The 21,420-nt window shown below is 41.0% G+C and overlaps 1 protein-coding gene across 1 annotated transcript in view; it reads left to right on the forward strand.

The window, feature by feature from the left end:
- The first annotated feature begins 4,876 nt into the window (after positions 1–4,876).
- spa17 (sperm autoantigenic protein 17) overlaps positions 4,877–21,420 on the forward strand; it is a 55,235-nt gene continuing 38,691 nt past the window's right edge. The window contains exons 1-2 of the mRNA XM_059957282.1: positions 4,877–5,620; positions 7,249–7,319. Of these exons, the coding sequence (XP_059813265.1) occupies positions 5,467–5,620; positions 7,249–7,319 (225 nt within the window). The 5' untranslated portion in view covers positions 4,877–5,466. The remainder of the gene's footprint in view (positions 5,621–7,248; positions 7,320–21,420) is intronic.

A 21,420-nucleotide genomic window follows, 5' to 3' on the forward strand; every position in this document is an offset into this window, starting at 1 on the left:
CAGTCCACAGGAGGAGGCTATAATCTGTTTGAACACCATGAGATCACTTCACAACATTCTTAAAACACATTTAAAACTCACATAGGATTTCTATCTTATAAAAGATTTCCAAATTACAAACCATTTGTAAAGCAAAGGATTTCCAAAGCATAGGTATAACTTTTATAAGTTAAAAAGGCATACCAACAATGCAGACAAACCAGGTGTCTGTTGCAGAAATGGAAGGGAGAGGAATGGATTCCAGTTCACTCCGTGTTTCTGTCATGCTTCTTGATGCTTCTGGATCATTCCAAATAATCCCGGACTAATCAATACTTTTATATTATTTTATACTATTTGCCACCTGGGTGGCTTCGCACACATGTGATTTTTTTTTCAGATACCTTTCAACACAAGAGGTCTAAAAGCTTCTGGAGACAGATCCCAGATATCCACAGCTAATGCTGTGAAGCTGACTCTTGAAAACACAAACAATCCAACTATTAGCAGATCAGCTATTAATATGCTAAATGCTAATATCGATGTGGTCTGCTGCAAGCTTCCTTGAACTAAGCAACTTAGCCAGCATTGTCTAGTTTGATACAAGCACAATGAACATACTCATTTCCTTATGTTGAGCAGTTAGCCTAGGTGCTGTGGGACCAGCAAGTACATAGTATAGACAGTGCTTGTTTGCAAAGCTTTTTTTTAAACTTCAGACTGATTGCTGTTTGCCATTTACATTAAGAACTGAAGACTGGCTCCTGTTTATGACAAGAAGCTAAATAAAGAATACTGGTCGAGAGTTTAACTTACTCTAAAACACTTCGATCATTGCCAGTGTCAGCCGCTGAGTTTGGAAAGCTAAGCTTGCCATAATGGGGGCTTTGAGAGTGGACCCAAAAGCAAGACACAGACAGTGTGCTACCAGGAACAGGGCTAGGCACAAGAAGGAAGCAGGGGAGGTGAGGAAGAAAGGATGCTGGACATGACACTGGCCCCGGATGAGACAAGTACTCTGGGCCTGGGCTAGGACCTGACTAGGATAAGGAACCAGGACATGGAACTGGGAACTAGGAGCCTGGGCTTGGACTCTGAGCCAGAGTCTGGACAAGGACCCAGAACCTGGGTCTTGACTCGGCTTGGACTCCAGAACCAGGTGAGGACGAGGCTACAGGACGAGGAGAGGCACAGGACGGGACAAAGGAACCTCAGCACAGGATGAGGGAATCTCAGCACCGGGCTGGGCAAGGTACTCCTGTGCTGGGCAAGGCACATGGACATGACAAGAACCCAGCGCCTTGGTCGAGGGAGAGACAACAGGACTGGACGTGAGACTCCTGGACAAGGGAACCTCGGCACAGGACGAGGGAATCCCAGCACCGGGCTGGGCGAGGCACATGGACATGATGAGAACCCAGAGCCTTGGTCGAGGAAGAGAGAGGAGCATGGAACACTGAGCCGGGACCCCTCCTTGGGTACATAGGGCCAGGACTCATTACACAGAACGCTGAACATGACGAGACAGTTCCCAACGCTAGGTAGTGGCAAAATGGCCGGACCTATCTAACATGGAGAGACAGTTCCAAACAGGGGGAGGGGGAAGTGGAAGGGGAAATGGATTAGGACAGGAACAATCCAGCAGCTGGAGGCTGAATCCTGAAGCTATTTATGAAGCCAGCCCACACAAGAACCAGGTGCCTCAACAGAAACTGGGGAAACCCGGAAAACCTGGAATGAGGAACTGGACTGGACCACGAACCAGAATGCAGATTTCATGGACCGGACCAGGACAAAGCTTGGCAAAAAAGAAAAGAGACCTCCCAGCCCAGGACAGTGAATATCCATTACAAAACATTCGTGTCACTGCAAGATTTCAGAAGCACAGTCACTGTATGATTCTATTCAGTTTGAGCTGCTGCAGTAAGTAATATTGATTGGATCTCGATACAAGTGGAGAAGCTGAAACTGCATGAGTTCTGGGGAAGAAAGTGTACACAAAGGCAAGAGATTCTAAAGATGCTGGAAATCTGGAGCAACTCACACAAAACACTAGAAGAACTCACCAAGTTAGGCAGATGAAGGTCTCAGCCAGGAATGTTAACTGTTCATTTCCCTTCGTTGATGCTGCCTAACTCACTGAGTTCTTCCAGCATATTGTGGGAGTTGCTTTCAGAACTGCCTGAAGAATAGAATCAAGGGTGGAGTGAGTTGAACGCTTTGAGGGGTGACTGTATTGCGATACCAAGACAGTTCCAAAGTTCTTACTAATGGAAGATCAATACAGTGTAGTCAGGGTACTATTGAACAAACTGAGAACAAACACATTGGGTTGAAAACTAGAAAGCTACAGTTAGAGGAGACTACTTTGTTTCTTCAAATGTGACAGCAGAGAGGAGAAAAGGTTTGGTGTCTTCAGTAAATCTGTAATGACGAAGAGACTACCTGAAGAGTTAACTCGGTTTCTTCACAGAAGCTGCTTGACCTGTTAAGTGTTCTCAAATTTCCCCCTTTTATTTTGGATTTTCACTTTCAAATACCGCATTGCTTTGTTTTGCATAGTATGATCCTTGATGTATTATTCGTCAAATGAGATGGCATTGTTTGGTATTCTCCACCCAAGTTATCATATGCAAAATGGATAATGATAGAACTACCAAGCAGATCGGACAGTCTCTGTGGAGAGCTAAACAGGATAAACATTCCTGTTCCTAGGATTGAACATAACCAATAGCTTGTCCAGGCCAAGAAAGCTTATCAGTACCTGTACTTCCTCAGGAGCTCTGCACGTGACCGAGAAACTGCAGAGAGTTGTGGATACTGCTCAGAAAAAGCCTTCTTTCCATCGATTCTATCTATGCTTTTGGCTGCCTCAGTAAAGCAGTCAGCATAATCAAAGCCCCAGCCCCAGACGTACTCTCTCTTCTCTCCTCTCCTATTGGGCAGAAGGGCAGAAGATATAAAAACCTGAAAGTACACATCACCAGGCTCAAGGGCAACATCCATCCAGCTGTTACAAGACTATTAACTCATGCCCCAGCGTAATAAGATGCCTCACAATCTTGGTAAAGGAATTAAAGAGAATCCACAATTGTCATGATGTGATGCCTCACAATCAACAGCGTTATGATCTTGCACCTTATTGTTTAACTGCACTGCACTTTTTCTGTAGTTGTTACATATTAGAAACATAGAAACATAGAAAACCTGCAGCACAATACAGGCCCTTCGGCCCACAAAGCTGTGCTGAATGTGTCCTTACCTAAGAAATTACCTAGGGTTACCCATAGTCCTCTATTTTTTTGAGCTGCATGTACCTGTCCAGGAGTCTCTTAAAAGACCCTATCGTATCCGCCTCCACCACCATTGCCGGCAGCCCATTCCATGCACTCACCACTCTCTGAGTAAAAAACTTACTCCTGACATCTCCTCTGTACCTACTTCCAAGCACCTTAAAACTGTGTCCTCTTGTGTTAGCCATTTCAGCCCTGGGGAAAAGCCTCTGACTATCCACACGATCAATGCCTCTCATAATCTTGTACACCTCAATCAGTTCACTGCTCATCCTCCGTCACTCCAAGGAGGAAAGGCCAAGTTCACTCATCCTAATCTCATAAGGCATGCTCCCAAATCCAGGCAACATCCTTGTAGGTTGCCTCTGCACCCATTCTATGAACATTGTTATTTTTTTCACCTTGTATGACCTCAATGCACTAAATAATGATTTAATCTGAATGAACAGTGTACAAGACAAACTTTTCTCTGTTTTTAGTGTCATAGTGTCATAGTCATAGAACACTTTAGCACAAGAAGAGGCCCTTTGGCCCATCTAGTCTGCCTAGTCCCATCGACTTGCTCCCAGATCATAGCCCTCCATACCCCTCCAATCCATATACCTATCCATGTTTCTTTTATACGTTGAAATTGACCCTGCATCCACCACCACAGAAAGGTGACAGTAACTTAAGTAACTACTTGTTACAACAGTGGTGTGCAGAAGAGTATCTTGGAACATACAACACATTGAACTTTGAAGTCAATGGGCTATAGCAGCAGTAGACCTCAAGCATACACTCAGTGACCATTTTATTAGGTACAGAAGGTAACTAATAATGTGGCCACTGAGTGTACATAGCACATGAGTAATTCTTAAGGTACAACACTTTCTCTTATTTCCAACATCTCATCATGACAATTGTGGATTCTCTTTAATTCCTTTACCAAAAGAAGGAGTCCAGGAAATTAAGATAGCATGGTATCACAACAGCTATACAAATTAATGTAGTGAATGAATGGGGGTGGGTGGGAATGGATGCCTATGAGCATGTGATAGAAGATTACAAGGAAGTAATTCAGGTAGTAAGACTGTTGATGATGCTCTGAGAGCTTGTATTGACTCATGGTCTGAATATTCTTCTGCATTATAAGAAATAAGATAACAATTGTCACAAATTTCCTTTTATCTCTCCAAAATATGTATTGAGTTTTAAATAATGGCATTCCATTTAAGCTATCACCTATTTCTTCTTTCCTCTCATGTAAGTTGGAAAAAAAGTATTTAGAGCACAGGTTAGAACACTTTGTATAATTACTTTCACATGTGCCAAGTTTACATGTCGGCTTAGTCTAGAGTTCTAGTTGCCTACCTAACTAAAGAAATTCTATTGATTACAAATCTATGCTTAAATTGCACGGTTATGTTGATGACATTTAAGAACCTCTTATATTTAATGTGACGATCGCAGTAATATTCCGACAGGATTCGATAAGTTTCGGCATAACTGTGGTGGAGAACTGTGTTGTGTTCTTATTACCACGTTTCTTCTATTTCGACCTCTGCGCTTTCCGTAGGTTAGTTTATTTACGATGGGATGTTTCCAGGCAACAGTTCCAAAAATTTGGTAACTGAGCAACCTAACCGAGGAATAGGTGGACGGTGGCGAACTAAACAGCAGGGAGCCTGCTCGGATTAGGCGGAGGAAGAGGGAGAGACTGGGATCGGGAGAGAAGTGGGGTAGGGAGAAGTCTGAGACGAGGTTAATAACTTTGAGGTACAGTGGAAAAACTAAGGACAGGGGAAAGAAAACTCCTGGAAGTGCGAGTGGAAATTCGTACAACGAGAAGTGGGAGAACCTGAGATGCGGAGAGGAGACATCTGAGCCTGAGGGAGAAGACCTGGGATTGAGAGGGGAAGGTTTGGGAGAGGGGGAGAGAGAGATAGATAGAAAGAGTAAGACAGAAATAGAGAGAACGAGAAACAGATAGAGAAAGAAGAAAGAAAGTAAGAACTGGTGTATCAGAGGGGTTCACAGACCTGGAAAAGGGAGAGGAATCTGTGAACGGAATAAGGATCAAACCTATTGAAAGAGATAACAGAAAAGGCCGGAAGGGGTTGTGTGGGATAAGGAACACAGGAAAGAGAGAGTCAAAGTTCCTAATTAGCAGAAGGTGGGAAATCATATATTAATCTCAGGAGGTTGTAACAGCATGTCAGTGCCATTTTCCAACACCACCCTCCGAATTCCCCGTGGCTTTGGGACTTTGTTGGAGGGGCTGTCCAGAGAAGTGCTGAGAGAACAGCCACGAGACATCATAGAGTTTGCTGCCGAATACTTTGAGGATCTGCTGAAAATCAGGACCGGTAACTCCATTTATTGCCATGCTTAAACTGTCTACCATACATTGCCCTCCAATCTCTTAATGCCTCCAATTCAAACATCTTTGCTTTTGCATTATAATACCACAATGTCTCTAGCCCTACAGTTTGCTAGGATTGCTGTCTGCTCCAACTTTAGCCTTTTGTATATTCTTTACTGCTGCTGCCTTCAACTATTCTCACCCCTAAATTCTGGGATTTGCTCCTTCTCAACCTTAAAAAATGAATATGAAACGACTACCTACCTGTTGAAGTGCAGCAAGGTGTTCAAGTTAAAAACAAGGCAGCGAACGTATTTCTTTGGAAGGGAGAGAGAGCAGATAGTTAAATTAAAAATAGGCAAAGTTCTGGACTGAATGTTAACTTTAATATGGCTGGTTGCATTAATGCTTTCTAAGGTTTTTAAATAAGTGTCTGGAGTTTAATGTTGATAAGGCGAAGCAATAGATAAAAAGTGTTTCATGCCTTTCCCATAAAGTCTCATAGCATGTCAAGAAAGACTCCCTTGGCTGATGAATCGTAAGATATAGGTGAAGAATAAGGCCATTTGGCCTGCTGAGTCTTCTTCACCATTCAATCATGGCTGAATGGATGCCTTCCCATGTTGAAAACACATTTAAGAGGATTGAAGGTGGAAAGACCATAGCCTATGTTCTGGATGACAGACTTAAATGTGTACAGCAAAGACTGACACCAACACCGATCAGTTTATTGAGCCCCGTACATAACTATCAGATTGGGTCTGTGGCAAGTGGTGAATGCAATAAACTCACTTGACCTAATCCTCATCAGTCTTATCTGTTGCAGATACATCTTCCATGACAGTGTTAGTGGATTTTCCTAGAGACATTTTCCATTATAAGTTCACAGAATATGAACGTCACCAACAGTTTATTCCTACAAGTACATTCCGACTTGTCTCTGACCTGAATCAACCACATTGTTGAATCTGGAGGCACACGTAAATCAGATTAGGTAAAGATGGCAGATTTCTTAGTGAATCATAGGGAATTTTTTTTTAAGACAGCCTATTAATTTCCTGTTCCTCATTTCCCCCAAGATCAATGCTACCTTACCCCATCACATCCATTTGTGAATCCCTGACTGAATGATCTGTTCATGGATAAATGTGCAAGAACAAGGCTTTGATTTGGAGATGGAGGGAGAAGTTCCAAAAATATCTCCATCTCCATCAGACAACATACTGGTCACAATTCCAAAGACATACTGCAGAATTAACAGTGCCTTTAACAAATCTACTGTATACTAGTACGGTGCTGGCAGTGCTGGCATCTACCCAACAAATGCAGTAGTTAGTCACAACATGCAACTTGCATATTACAGCATGATACATAAATATTCATATATACATTGTAAAGGTTAACTAAATATTAATCTTGCATTTGCAATTACACACTTTGTACTAAAACTTGTGAAATGAAAAGGTTGCATGATTAAAAAGTAAAATTTTTGTCAGCACCAAAAATACTGAAAAGGTTAAATTTGCCATACTAGTTTCAAATGAATTCACTGCATAACACTTATTTCCATATTTATTATTGGAACATATTTCTATTTTCTCTCCTCTCTCTACTACCTTCTGTTCAATTCAGACTCTGGTATAGACCCTGCAGATTGGGCAGCACAATTAGAGGATCGATTCTACAACAACCATGTGTTCAAGGTAAGTGTCTGCAGTTAGTGACAATTTATTCCTTAATTTCTCAAATATGTGAAATTCAATTTAAGATATTAGAGATTCATATATGATGCACTTACTTTTAAAGTGGTTTAGTAACTCCTGCCAGACGGTTGAACGTTTTGGGAAAATGGACATACAATGCTTCAGAATCAGAATCAGGTTTATTATCACCGGCATTTAACATGAAATTTGTTAACTGAGCAGCAGCAGTTCAATGCAATACATAATATAAAAGGAAAAATAAAAATAAAAATAATAATAATAATAAATAATTAAGTAAATCAATTACAGTATATATATTGAATAGATTAAAAATTGTGCAAAAATAGAATTACTGTATATTAAAGAAAGTGAGGTTGTCCAAGGGTTCAATGTCCATTTAGGAATTGGGTGGCAGAAGGGAAGAAGCTGTTCCAAATCGCTGACTGTGTGTCTTCAGGCTTCAGTACCTGCTACCTGATGGTGACAGTGAGAAAAGGGCATGCCCTAGGTGCTGGAGGTCATTAATAATGGATGCTGCCTTTCTGAGACACCGCTCCCTGAAGATGTCCTGGGTACTTTGTAGGCCAGTACTCAAGATGGAGCTGACTAGATTTACAACCCTTTGCAGCTTCTTTTGGTCCTGTGCAGTAGCCCCTCTAGACCAGTCAGCGATGCAGCCTGTCAGAATGCTCTCCATGGTCCATCTATAGAAGTTTTTGAGTGTATATGTTGACATGCCAAATCTCTTCAAGCTCCTAATAAAGTATAGCTGCTGTCTTGCCTTCTTTATAACTGCATCGATATGTTAGGACCAGGTTAGATCCTCGGAGATCTTGACACCCAGGAACTTGAAACTGCTCACTCTCTCCACTTCTGAACTCTCTATGAGGATTGGTATGTGTTCCTTCGTCTTACCCTTCCTGAAGTCCACAATCAACTCTTTCATCTTACTATGTTGAATGCAAGGTTGTTGCTATGACACTACTCTACTAGTTGCCATATCTCACTCCTGTACACCCTCTCATCACCACATGAGATTCTACCAACAATGGTTGCATCATCAGCAAATCTATAGATGTTATTTGAGCTATGCCTAGCCACACAGTCATGTGTAGATAGAGAGTAGAGCAGTGGGCTAAGCACACATTCCTGAGGTGCACCAGTGTTGATCGTCAGTGAGGAGGAGATGTTATCACCAGTCCGCACAGATTGTGGTCTTTTTGTTAGGAAGTCAAGAATTCAATTGTAGAAGGAGGTACAGAGGCCCAGGTTCTGCAACTTCTCAATCAGGATTGTGGGAATGATGGTAATAAATGCTGAGCTATAATTGATGAACAGCATCCTGACATAGGTGTTTGTGTTGTCCAGGTGGTCGAAAGCCTTGTGGGGAGCCATTGAGATTGCATCTGCCATTGACCTATTGTGATGATAGGCAAATTGCAATGGGTCCAGGTCCTTGCTGAGGCAGGAGTTCTGTCTAGTCATGACCAACCTCTCAAAGCATTTCATCTCTGTAGATGCAAGTGCTATTGGACGATGGTCATTATTAAGGAAGCTAAGGTTTTGATCTTAGGCTCTGTTATAATTGTTGCCTTTTTGAAGCAAGTGGGAACTTCCACCCAAAGCAGTGAGAGGTTGAAATGTCCATGAATACTCCTGCTAGTTAGTTGGCACAGGTTTTCAGAGCCTTACCAGATACTCCATCTGGACCTTCGGCTTTGCGAGGGTTCTCTCTCTTTAAAGACAGTCTAACATCGGCCTCTGAGACAGAGATCACAGGGTCATCAGGTGCAGGAGGGATCTTCACAGCTGTAGTTGTGTTCTTCCTTTCAAAGCAGGCAGAGAAGGCGCTGAGTTCATCTGGTAGTGAAGCATCACAGCCATTCATGCTATTGGGTTTCGCTTCATAGGAAGTTATGTCTTGCAGACCCTGCCAGGGTTGCCGTGGATCCGATGTCGCCTCTAACCTCTTTCAAAATTGTCTCTTTGCCCTTGAAATAGCCCTCTGAAAAGCATACCTGGTTTTCTGGTACAGGCCTGGGTCGCCAGACTTGAATGCCACAGATCTTGCCTTCAGCAGAAGATGTACCTCCTGGTTCATCCACGGCTTTTGGCTTGGGAATGTACAGTAAGTCCTTGTAGGCACACACTCATCCACACAGGTTTTAATGAAGTCGGTAACAACTGCAGCATACTTATTCAGGTTCGAAGATGAATCCCTGAATACAGTCCAGTCCACTGATTCAAAGCAGTCCTGTAGGTGCTCTTGTCCTTCCCCTGTCCTCGGTCCTCACTACTGGTGTTGCAGTCTTCAGTCTCTGCCTATACACAGGGAGTAGAAGTACAGCCAGGTGATCAGACTTCCTGAAGTGCTGGCGTGGAATAGCACGGTAGGCATTCTTGATGGTGGTGTAGCAATGGTTTGGTGTGTTGTTTCCTCTATAATTGCAAGTGATCTGTTGATAGTAGTTGCTTAGTGATTTTTTCAGACTGGCTTGGTTCAATTCAAAGATTTAATCATTGTAAAATTATTGTGGGTTCATCAAAACAGAGAAAATACCTTTCTTGCAGGAGAATCAAAGACTAAGGTCTTCAAAGGCCTTTTTAGAGCCCTTACTTTTTTTTTGTCTGCTACTTTACTCAAAGCCACCTGCAAATTTATTTAATTATCTAATAACAGTTCTAATACCACAAATATTATATCCATGTATTCATATATGTTGGGCTGCATGGTTGTAAGTCAGACTGAAGTGGATAATCAGGTAATTGATTAGACTACCTGGTTCCTGAACTGACAAACTATCTACTTTGTTGTAGCCTTTCTTAATCTCCATTTTGGGATGGCAGCCTGCTTGAACAGTTCCAGAGAGTTGACCCACCACAACAGTTCTCCATAACTGGCTAGTTGACCTTGTATCATATTGAGCACCTGCTTGTTTTCAAGGTTTGTGTCTCTCAGTTTCCCATATTATCGTCATATATTTTCTTATGATAGAGAATCCTTTGAGCCTGTTCCATCAATGTCATTTCTCTCCTCATTTCTTAGTCACTTATTCTTTCTCAACACACCCAGTCCCATTGAGTGGCACATTGCTGCTCCAGCTAGTGCAGAGGACTCACAACTCCAGTGGCCTAGGTCTGATCCTGCCTGTGCCTTAAATGTGGAGTTTGCATGTGCACCCTGTGACTATGTGGATTTTCTCTTAAAGCCTAGAATTCTGCCACATCCTGCTCTGCTGCTAGTCTCAAGTTTCAATGTCGTAGAAGGTCAGATTCACCTCCTCCTTACTTCCTGATCATCTCAAACTTCCAAGTGTGGGCATGCATGCACTGAAGTCCAGGAGGAGCTAAGCTTGAGAGGCTGACAGACATTTGGACATAGCCCAGTGCTTATTCATGTGCCGATGTAAGGACTATAGGCAGCAATACTATTTGAACTAGCAGCTCTTCCTGTATCAGCTCAGTGAGCCTCATAACTTCTGTGACCCAGTGTTCCATTCTGACCTCTGGTGCTGTCTAAGTGGAGACTGTTCAGATATTGCTTCACTTAGATGTGGGCATGTTCATTATCTGAAGAATCATGAATAGTGATGAATATTGTGCAATCATCTAGGCACATCCCTACTTTTGACCGCATGCCTGTAGTAGATCATTGATGAAGCATCTGAAGATGGTTGGGCCTAGCACAGTACCCTTCGGAGTTGTTACTTTTGGCTGAGATGACTGAATTCCAACCATCACAACCAACTTACTTTGTACTTTGCATACAGCAGCTGATTCCCTCCCCCCCGCCCCGATTCTAATTGACTCCAATTTAGCCAGAGCTCCTTGATGTCATACTCAATCAAATGCTGTCAAGGATAGTTTCTCTCACTTCACCTCCGGAGTTCAGCTCTTTTGTCTATGTTTGTACTAAGGATGTAATGAGGTGAGCAGTTGGCTGATTTTGGCAGAACCCAAATTGAGCTTCAGTGAGCAGATTACTGCTAAGTAAGTGCAGCTTAATAGCAGTATCATTTATTCCCTCCATCATTTTGATGATAATTGAGAGTAGATTCATTGGCAGCGTTGGATTTGAACTGCTTGTTTTGGACAGGTAGTTTCCCAGATTTTTGAACTACAATACCTTACTACAATACCTTAGCCAAGGATGCAGCAAGTACTGGGCTTAGGGCTCAAGTCTAAAGCCCCTTGCCTGAATGTCATTGGGGTATAGCCTTTGGTGTATCCAAAACCTTTAGCTGTTTTTTTTTTTGGGGGGGGTTTACATGGAGTGAAACAAATTATTTGAAGACGAGCATCTGTAATGCCTGGACCACTGGAGGAGAAACTCTTCCTATTCCAACTCTGCATTGGAATGGAGTGTTTTAGTCCATAAGTCAATGCAAGGGTCCTAAATGTGCCCATGTGATGATACATTGAATGTTAATTTAGTTGAGACAGCATCCAATTTGAAAGAAATATGCTAATAGCAGCAAATCATAAAGCACAAAAGCTTCTGCAGATGCTGGAAATCCAGATTAATGTACACAAAATGCTGAAGGAACTCAGCAGTTCAGGCAGCATCCATGGAAAGAAAGCATCTATGAAAAGGCAGAAAGAGTCGATGTCTCAGCACAAAATGTCAACTATTTATTCCTTTGCATAGGTGCTACCTGACCTGCTGAGTTCCTCCAGTATTTTGTGTGCACTAATACCAGACAAGGAGTTAAATGATTTTGAGTTAAAAATAGCATGTGATAATAAAGGTATTTGTATTTGAGAATGTTATTAACACCTTGTTGTTTCTACCCAATTCTACATCGCTAATTTTCTTGAATTTATCTCTTTTGTTGGTTTTATTAGTCTCTATTTTATGTAAACCACTGATGTTAACTTAAAAATCTAAAACTATATTCGTTATTTTTTATATTTTGTTGCTATTACTTCTCCACTGCATGTTTCATAATTTTTATAAGATTTGGTACAAAAAACTTCCCATTTTTGGTTGCAATGCCAAGGATTCAGACCACTAGATAGTACAATGCAGGAAACTTCAAGAGCTGCCATATGACGTAAACAGAAGTAAAGAAAATTGAAGATTCTTTTTCTTTCAAGTGGAAGGGATCAAAATGGCACAAGGGAACATTGCAAGGATTGTGTCCTTGATGTTACATGCAATGAGATAAAAGAGACATTCAAGTGCATTCCAAATTCTCGGTCCCACCCAAGGGAAGAGCCATCTACAGTGACTATTTTCGGTGAAACTAAAGGAGCTCCATCCAAATGTGACTAAAAATAGAAGGCGTGGTAAATTAGAATAAACTAGCTCTTTCTAGCATTTTTCCCCAAAGGTTTTCATCCAAATACACATGCCAAAAGTATATTCAAAGTTTTTGAAATGCTTACATTTACCCTGCTTCATAGAGATTGCAGTATAGAATGGAATTTGAACCTTTAATCTGACTTAATTTGTAACATCCTCTTATCTGTAATGAGACATATTTCTGTAATGAGACCTATAATTGTGTGTTGGTTCATATCATCATTCATGATCAATTCACAAGTGACTCATTTCCTTGCAAAACTTGTCACAGAAGGAAACACCAGCCTGGAGGAAGGGTCCAAAATAAGAACCAATTCATTCTTTTGAGGCAAGTATTAACATCCTTACCCATGAGAGCGTCAGAGAGACTGGGGAGAATAAAACCATAAGCTTCCTCTACCTCCCTTTATTGTTGCCTTTTCCTGTTACCATACGGTATTGTGCAGGTGCACATATACTTGTAATTACTTCATAAATTATGATCCAACACAGTCAAAATTGGAAGATGTTTATGAGATTCCAAATTACAACACGTTTGTTTTTAAGCCTCGAAGAGCATCTTGAAAGTATTTCCTAAGCAAGTCAGCATCACACCGCTCTGTCTTGTACTTACCAATGTACGGCACTGTGCAAATGTCTTAGGAGCATGTAAAACATCCTGTAAAGCAAAGGTGCTTTCAAAATTAATGAAATGAAAAAATTCTAAATATCAAAAAACGCTATAGAGAACAGAAATAATTAAAAAAAATCTAAATCAAGACAATAGTTGGTGTGACCATCCTTTGCCTTTAAAACTGCAAAAACTGCATCCGTTCTCTTGGGTACACTGTCATGCAGTTTTCTAAGAAAATTGGCTGGTGGGTTGTTCCAAGTATCTTCAAGAACTTACCACAGTTCTTCTGCAGACTTTGGCTGCCGTGCTTCCTTCTATCTCTCCAAGTAATCCAGACAGCCTTGATGATGCTGGGGTCAGGGCTCTGTAGAGGCCGTACCATCCATTGCAGAACTCCTTGTTCTTTTTTTTCGCCGAAGATAGTTCTTTATGACTGTAGAGGATTTTGGCTAATTGGGGTCAGGTAAATATCTGTGCGAGACTTTAGAATTGTGTGTCTGTATTGCTTAATGCCTGGATCAGCAGAAAATCATTGTGTTGCTACTGCTGTAGACTTAAGACTACATGATGTTGCCCTTAGCCTACAGCTGTACACTACGAGGTGATGTTTTTCCCTCTAGCTTCCTTAGAACAATACCAAATATGGAAATGTTGAAAAATCCATACCTGTTAGACTTAGCTTTAAAGGGGGGGGGGGGGTGCATGTACTGATTGTAAATGGAGTAATCGCTCTCCGGAGGGATAGCTCCCCATGTCATGAAAGTTGAGTCTCCTAATGAATACCTTGGTCTGAGTCTTGTGTGGAAACAGAAATTCTCCAGCAATGACCTTGGCTCTATGTTTGGGTCTTTGTCCTGCTACAAAATGAAATTGGGACTGATCAGATGTCTCCCTGATGGTATTACGTGATGGATGAGAATCAGCATTGAGGATTCCATTATTTCTGACCAGATCAACTTCGTTTGCCGAAATGCAGCCCCAAACCTGCAGGGAATCTCCATCATGCTTCACTGTTGGCTACAGACACTCATCCACGTAGCACTCACCAGCTCTTTTCCGAACAAACAGCGTCCTGCTTGAGCCAAAAATTTCAAATTTTGACTCGTCAGCCCAGAGCACTTGTTGCCATCGTTCATCACCCCAGTCCCTGTGTTTTTATGCGTATGTGAGTCTCTTGGTTTTGTTTCCACTTCAGAGGAATGGCTTTTTGGCAGCAACTCTTCCATGAAGATCAGACTTCTCCAGACAGAAGAGGGGAGTACTTGGGTTCCAGTGGTTTCTGTGAGTTCAAAGCTGATAGCAATGCTAACAATTTGATGTATCTCTCATCTGCTGCACTCAGTTTCTGTGGCCAAACACTGTGTTTTTGGTCCTCAACCTTGCCTGTTCCTTTGTGTTACTTCAGAAGAGCTTGAACAGCACATCTTGAAACTCTCATCTACTGGAAAATTTCTGCTTGGAAAATCTTGCTGATGCAGGATGACCACTTGTGACTTTTTGCTCTGCTCACTTTTGCCATGGTGTGAGAATGAATGTTTTGAAGGTTAAACTGTCATATCAGCCACACCCTCAGCTTTTAGTTTGGTTGTACTTCACCCAGTTTGATTCCTTCTACACCCATTTCTCTTTCAGTTAATCTGTGTAGTTCATTCAATTCATTATGTTGTTGATCATTAGCATCCTGTTTGTTATGTACCTAGAAAGAAATCAAGTTCTAATTTGAAAAGCATATTACTTGATATGCTACTTCCTTTAACAAAATACAAAAAATTCTTTGTAACATTTGTTTTTGGAAAATGAGTATTTAGAAATTAAAATTTGCTCCTTTCTACTGACGCTAATGCAGAAGACAAAAAAATATCTAAAATAAAATTTATGTAAAAATCTAGGGTGCCTAAGACTTTTGCACAGTACTGTACATGATCACCAATACAATATGTGCACACTGAACAATCCAGTTGGTAATGTTGCATTGTACTACAGTGAATTGCAGTTCCCTGAAAAGGACCAGTGAATGGTAGTACCTGAGGAAGAACAGCAAATTGCTTCCTGAATGTCCAACTGAGGATAATCAATACCAAATCTGTCATCTTCAACAAAGTGTTGAAATAGGACAGCCATGATTTGTCACTATAATTTAATAGAGTAGTGGATGAAATTTTTCAGTAGTACATCAGTTAACTGACACTGGCTAGAACATTGCTCAGTATTGTAGATGATTCCTATCTTTTTCTTGATAGAGATGGATGTGTACACCATTGACCTACCATTAACAGTGCCAACGCCATTGCAAGATTTAGCCAAAAGTCCTTGCAAAAAGTGACACAGTTTCCCAAATCTGTAAAGGCAGTGTTCTACCATCATTTCTAGCTAGCTGTGCCTGGATCTACAATGAAAGTTAGTGACTTTACAATAGTTCACAGTACTGAGCACAGATGCCATCTTTCATTGAGGCATCCTGCCCAGCTATACAAACGAAACAAAAGCTGAACCAAAATGAGTGCAGGTGGAAATGGTCAGTTTAAAAATAAACAGAAAAAAATTGTGATTGATCTCAAACATGAGAAAATCTGCATACCCTGGAAATTCAAGCAAAGCAACACAAAATGCTGGAGGAACTCAGCAGGCCAGGCAGCCTCTAAGGAAAAGAGTGGAGTTGACATTTTGGACTGAGAGCCTTCATCAGGACCTGATAAAGGGTCTTGGTCCGAAATGTCAAATGTACTCTTTTCCATAGATCAGATATCACCAGCATGTGTTGTGAAATTTGTTAACAGCAGCAACAGTTCAATGCAATACATAATATAGAAGTAGAGGTAAAAAATAAAATAATAATTTTAGTAATAAATATAAGTAAATCAATTACAGTATAAATATATTGAATAGATTAAAAATCATGCAAAAAACCAGAACTAATATATATTAAAAAAGTGAGGGATTGTTCATGCGTTCAATGTCCATTTAGGGATCAGATGGCAGAGGGGAAGAAACTGTTCCTGAATCGCTGACTGCGTGCCTTCAGGCTTCTGTACCTCCTACCTGATGGTAACAGTGAGAAAAGGGCATGCCCTGGGTGCTGGAGGTCCTTAATAATGGACACTGCCTTTCTGAGACACCGCCCCTTGAAGATGTCCTGGGTACTTTGTAGGCTAATACCCAAGATAGAGCTGACTAAATTTACAACCCTCTGCAGCTTCTTTCAGTCCTGTGCAGAAGCAATTTCCCCCCCCACCCCAACCCACATACCAAACAGTAATGCAGCCTGTCAGAATGCTCTCCATGGTACATCTATAGATGTTTTTGAGTGTGTTTGTTGACATACCAAATCTCTTCAAACTCCTAATGAAGTATAGTCACTCTCTTGCCTTCTTTATAACTGCATCGATATGTTGGGACCAGGTTAGATCCTCAGAGATCTTGACGCCCAGGAACTTGAAACTGCTCACTCTATCCACTTCTGATCCCTCTATGAGGATTGGTATTCGTTTTATCCTTCCTGAAGTCCACAATCAGCCCTTTCATCTTACTGACGTTGAGTGCAAGGTTGTTGCTGTGACACCATTCCACTAGTTGGCATATCTCATTCCTGTACGCCCCTCTCGTCACCACCTGAGATTCTACCAACAATGGTTGCATCATCAGCAAATTTATAGATGGTATTTGAGCTATGCCTAGTCACACAGTCATGTGTATATAGAGAGTAGCGCAGTGGGCTACACACACACCCCTGAGGTGCACTAGTGTTGATCATCAGCGAGGAGGAGATATTATCACCAATCTGCACAAATTGTGGTCTTCCAGTTAAGAAGTCGAGGTTCCAATTGCAGATGGAGGTACAGAGGCCAATGTTTCTGTAACTTCTCAAATTAGATTGTGGGAATGATGCTGTTGAATGCTGAGGTATAGTCGATGAACAGCATCCTGTTTGTATTCTCCAGGTGGTCTAAGGCCATGTGAAGAGCCATTGAGATTGCACCTGCTGTTGACCTGTTGTGGCGATAGGCAAATTGCAGTGGGTCCAGGTCCTTGCTGGGGCAGGAGTTCAGTCTAGTCATGACCAAACTGTCAAAGCATTTCATCACGCTAGATGTGAGTGCTACCGGGTGATAGTCATTAAGGCATGCTACCTGGCCTGCTGAGTTTCTCCAGCATATTGTTTGTGAAGATTGACCTCAAGTTGGAAATTTAATATTAAGACTTGCTGAGTGCAATGAGCCCAGGTAGAAGGTGAGATGCTGTTCCTCAGGCATTCATTGTAACTGTACAAGAGGTCACAGGCTGAATGGGTGGGGTTCTTCCAGGTGAAGCAGTGATTCACTTGCACTTTTTCCATTCAGTGTTCATAATGGCCTCCTCTACACTGAAGAAACCAAACGTGCATCAGGCAGTTGCTTTATGGAGTGACTACCCATGCTTAGATCTTGAGCTTTTGCAGCCTGTCACTTTAATTCATCACTTCACTCCCAATTAGACATGCCAAGCATGTTCTACAATCTAACTACTATATCATATTTCACAGATAAAGGAGGTTAGTTTGACTTAACTACCCCTGAATTACCACACTCACCTGTCAGAGATATTTGCTTTATTCCACCTGTCCGCTCCCCACCTACTCTGTCTCAAAGTAACTTGTTTTCTCTCTTTTCCAGTCCTGATGTACTGCCCTGGACCTGAAACATTAATTGATTTTCTTTCCACAGATGCTGCCTGATCTGCTGAGAGTTTACCCCATTTTCTGTTTTTATTTCAGGTTTCTAGCATCTTTTAACATTTTCATTTGGATAAGATTTTGCATTTGAGATTAGTTCACTTATAATTTTCCACATAATACTGACCAGCCAAAGCTACAACCAGTGATAAGTATGCGTATTTAAGAGCCAGGTATTACATCCAGATTAAACAGTAGGAAAAAGTTGATGAATGCTTGTAATCATAGGTGTAGTGCCTTATGTCAGGTGCACCATTTAACTCCTATCTCGGGTTTTGGCAATTAATGATTTTTCCTCACTACATAGCTTTAAGCAATCCCATGGCATTGTCTGGGAATCGTAGTGCTTCTTAATGCCCACAAAATTTGAGCATAACTTTACAAGAATGAGATATAAAAGTACAGGTATGCCTAGAGGGCTCAGTTATTATGTCCTTATTAATCTTGAAATTGCATTGAAGCATTATGATCCAGGAAGAATTTCTGTAGTGTAAAGTCAAAGGCCTTAAATGTGATTAACATTGGCATCAGTCTATGGTAGGACTATTGTTCAGAGCAGGGTGTCTTTCACAGAACATTTTCTCCATTGTAATATGGAATGTTAAACTGCAGTTCCAGTCAAACATTACAGTGGCACCCTGCTGCTTAAGAGACCTGTTTGGTTTGTAGCTTGTAATTCCTATTTGCTTTGGTTGAAATTGTTTTTAATGATGGTTCATTCTCCACCATTTGTAGGAAGTTCCTTATTATGTTTTCAATTTTGATTACAAGATCTGGATGCTGAGTGCCACTTATGAACTATAAATCTGTTGGATTGAAATTAGATTCTTGGAGCTGTCAGATTTGAATCTCAATTCATTTTTCTCATCTGATCCCCCCAATCCAGATTGCACAGTAACCCTGCACAGAGTGAGACAAGCAGAAATGTCACAAAAAATAAAAATTCTGAAATTGAAAAGGTTTATCAGACTTCCCTCTGGAATGTGGATCTCACCATGTGCAGAATCATTGGCGTAAACTGCATCCTAACACTCTGTGTGCCAACATAGGGCGTGTTGGGTAATTCTACCAGCCTGGTCTATGCACACCTGATACAGCACTAAAATAAAATAATAACTATAATTTAATTTCAGCGAATTTGATTTGCAGTTGATTTAATTAATTTGTAATATGAAGCTCCAATGATTTTCATACCAAACTCGTTTAGAAAGATAAACTTAAAATGACTGCATTTGGGTAGTAGAAATCATGGACTGCATAATAGACTTACTGTAGATACATTACCTAACTCTGAAGTGTAAAAATAATTAAATTACACATTTCATGGCAAAGCTTTTTAATCTATTGATCTAATTGTGTAGCAAATGCAATTACAAGAAGGAATCATATAATTCCATTTAAGAATACTAAAACAGAGAGATCTGGCAAAATAAATTTGGTAGGACCAGTTTGGATAGTGATTGTGCAACTATAGGGGACATTTGGCTTTTGAATAAGAGCATTGATTACTGAACTGATAAACTTCTAAAAACTTCTAACCTGGTTCGATCTCAGGTGATCTGTTGCACACAAGTTAAATGTAATGAATGATTCAAGATCTTGAAGGTACAGAAGGTTTAGCAAGGTAATATCTGCTGGGGAGAGGGGCATTATTTACGTGGAGAAATTGAAGAAAATGGTATTGTTTGTCTTCAGGCAAAATAATTTGGGGAAAACTATATAGAATGACAGCTATGGAAGATGTGATAGAATACAGAGATTTTTGGTATGTGTCAGGAGAAGCTAATGGGGTATGAATAGAGAGCCCTTTACCAGAGCAGTCTGAAAACTGTCCTGAAGCAGCAGTGTGCAGAGGCAGCATTTGATTTGAATATGACGAGTCAATCATAAGGCCATTTGTGCGGTGCCTCAAGAAATTGTATGTCCTTATATATGCACTTATAGTCAATGAATACACCCTGAGCACTTGACAGTAACTTCTTTAAGTTAAGTCAGGTTTAAAATCTGAATTAGAAAATGACCCCCCCCCCCCCCCACACACACACACACACACACACACACACACACACACACACATCTCACCTACCCTTCTCACTGTTTGCACATATTGCCACCAAGTCAAGCATGGTCTAAATGACCTAAATACAGAGCAAGATGTTCTCTGACATAGTTCCCTTCCTCTTGCAGGAGAATCTGTCACACATTTTTCACTATGAGCGCAAAATTAACTGGAGACAAGAATGACCCAGATACTAAAACCCCTGGAGATCAGGGTTCTAGGCAATACTGCAGCAGCTTTCAGAGTGTTTGTGGGTAACAATGACACTAGCACTATTGAAGCTGAAAGCATGTTTGTGCATAATCCTCAAGAACACATTTCCCATTATTGTATGCTCTCTTCCAATTAACAAGCTGTATTTAGAATAAGCTTTCCTTCTTGTTTACCTCCTTTCTTCTGACCTAACAATACTCCTGTGTTTTCCTTTTTTTTAAGACACCCAGAAATCTGCTGTCTGACCAGTAGGTGGTTATAGAACAGAAAATGAGTAGAAATTAGGTGTGGGAGGAACTGAGAAATGGGTTCAGTCCTGGAAGTGGGGTTGAGTAAGTGGAGGATCTGATGTCTGAACCATGACACCAACAGAGGGAAGCTATGCTTGAAATCAAAGCAAAAGACACAAAATGAAGGAGGAACTCTGCAAGCCAGGCAGCATTTATGGAAAAAAGTACAGTTGATATTTCAGGCCAAGATCCTTCATCAGGACATGGTCTTGGCCCAAAACGTCGACTATACTCTTTTCCATAGATGTTGCCTGGCCTGCTGAGTTCCTCCAGCAATTTTTGTGCGTTGATCCTGGAGAAGCCATTTTTGAGATCTCATGGTGGGAGATGATGGAAAATTATGTAAAGTAGTCCCAGTCATGCTACCTCACAAATAATGGTGTCATGACAATTAACTTACCAACTGGGTTTGCTGAGGCTTAAGAAACCCAGCTTCTGAGGAAGGGTCCCTGAGCTGAATATTAATCAGTTTAGCTTTTCACAGATGTTGCTTGACTGATCAATTTTATTTTTCAATAGATTTGTTCTTGTTTCAGACTCTAGCATCAGCACTTCTATTTACAGTATTTCCCTGAAATCCAATCTTTCTTGGTGTGAAAGTTAATTGAATTGGTTCCATCCCGATTAGAATGGTTAAATTGCAAGGCCATCTCCTGGGATTGGGCTGCTTTATCCTCCCCCTATGTTGTCCAGGAAAACCCAGAATTAACAGGCTGGTTTCACATTTTGCTTAGCATTAATCTTGTTTGCCCACATCTAATCTCATGCATTTATCCAGATTAAAATTCTCCATCTCAGAATATAGTTTGCATTTTAGAGTTTCCAAGCAACTCAATTCATTAGAAATCAAGGTAATGCAGTATAAATAAGGAGAGAGAAGGGAGTGGGTATGCAGTGTTACCTAAGAACAACT

The sequence above is a fragment of the Hypanus sabinus genome, chromosome X2 (genome assembly GCF_030144855.1).
Source record: "Hypanus sabinus isolate sHypSab1 chromosome X2, sHypSab1.hap1, whole genome shotgun sequence".
Classification (NCBI taxonomy): domain Eukaryota; kingdom Metazoa; phylum Chordata; class Chondrichthyes; order Myliobatiformes; family Dasyatidae; genus Hypanus; species Hypanus sabinus.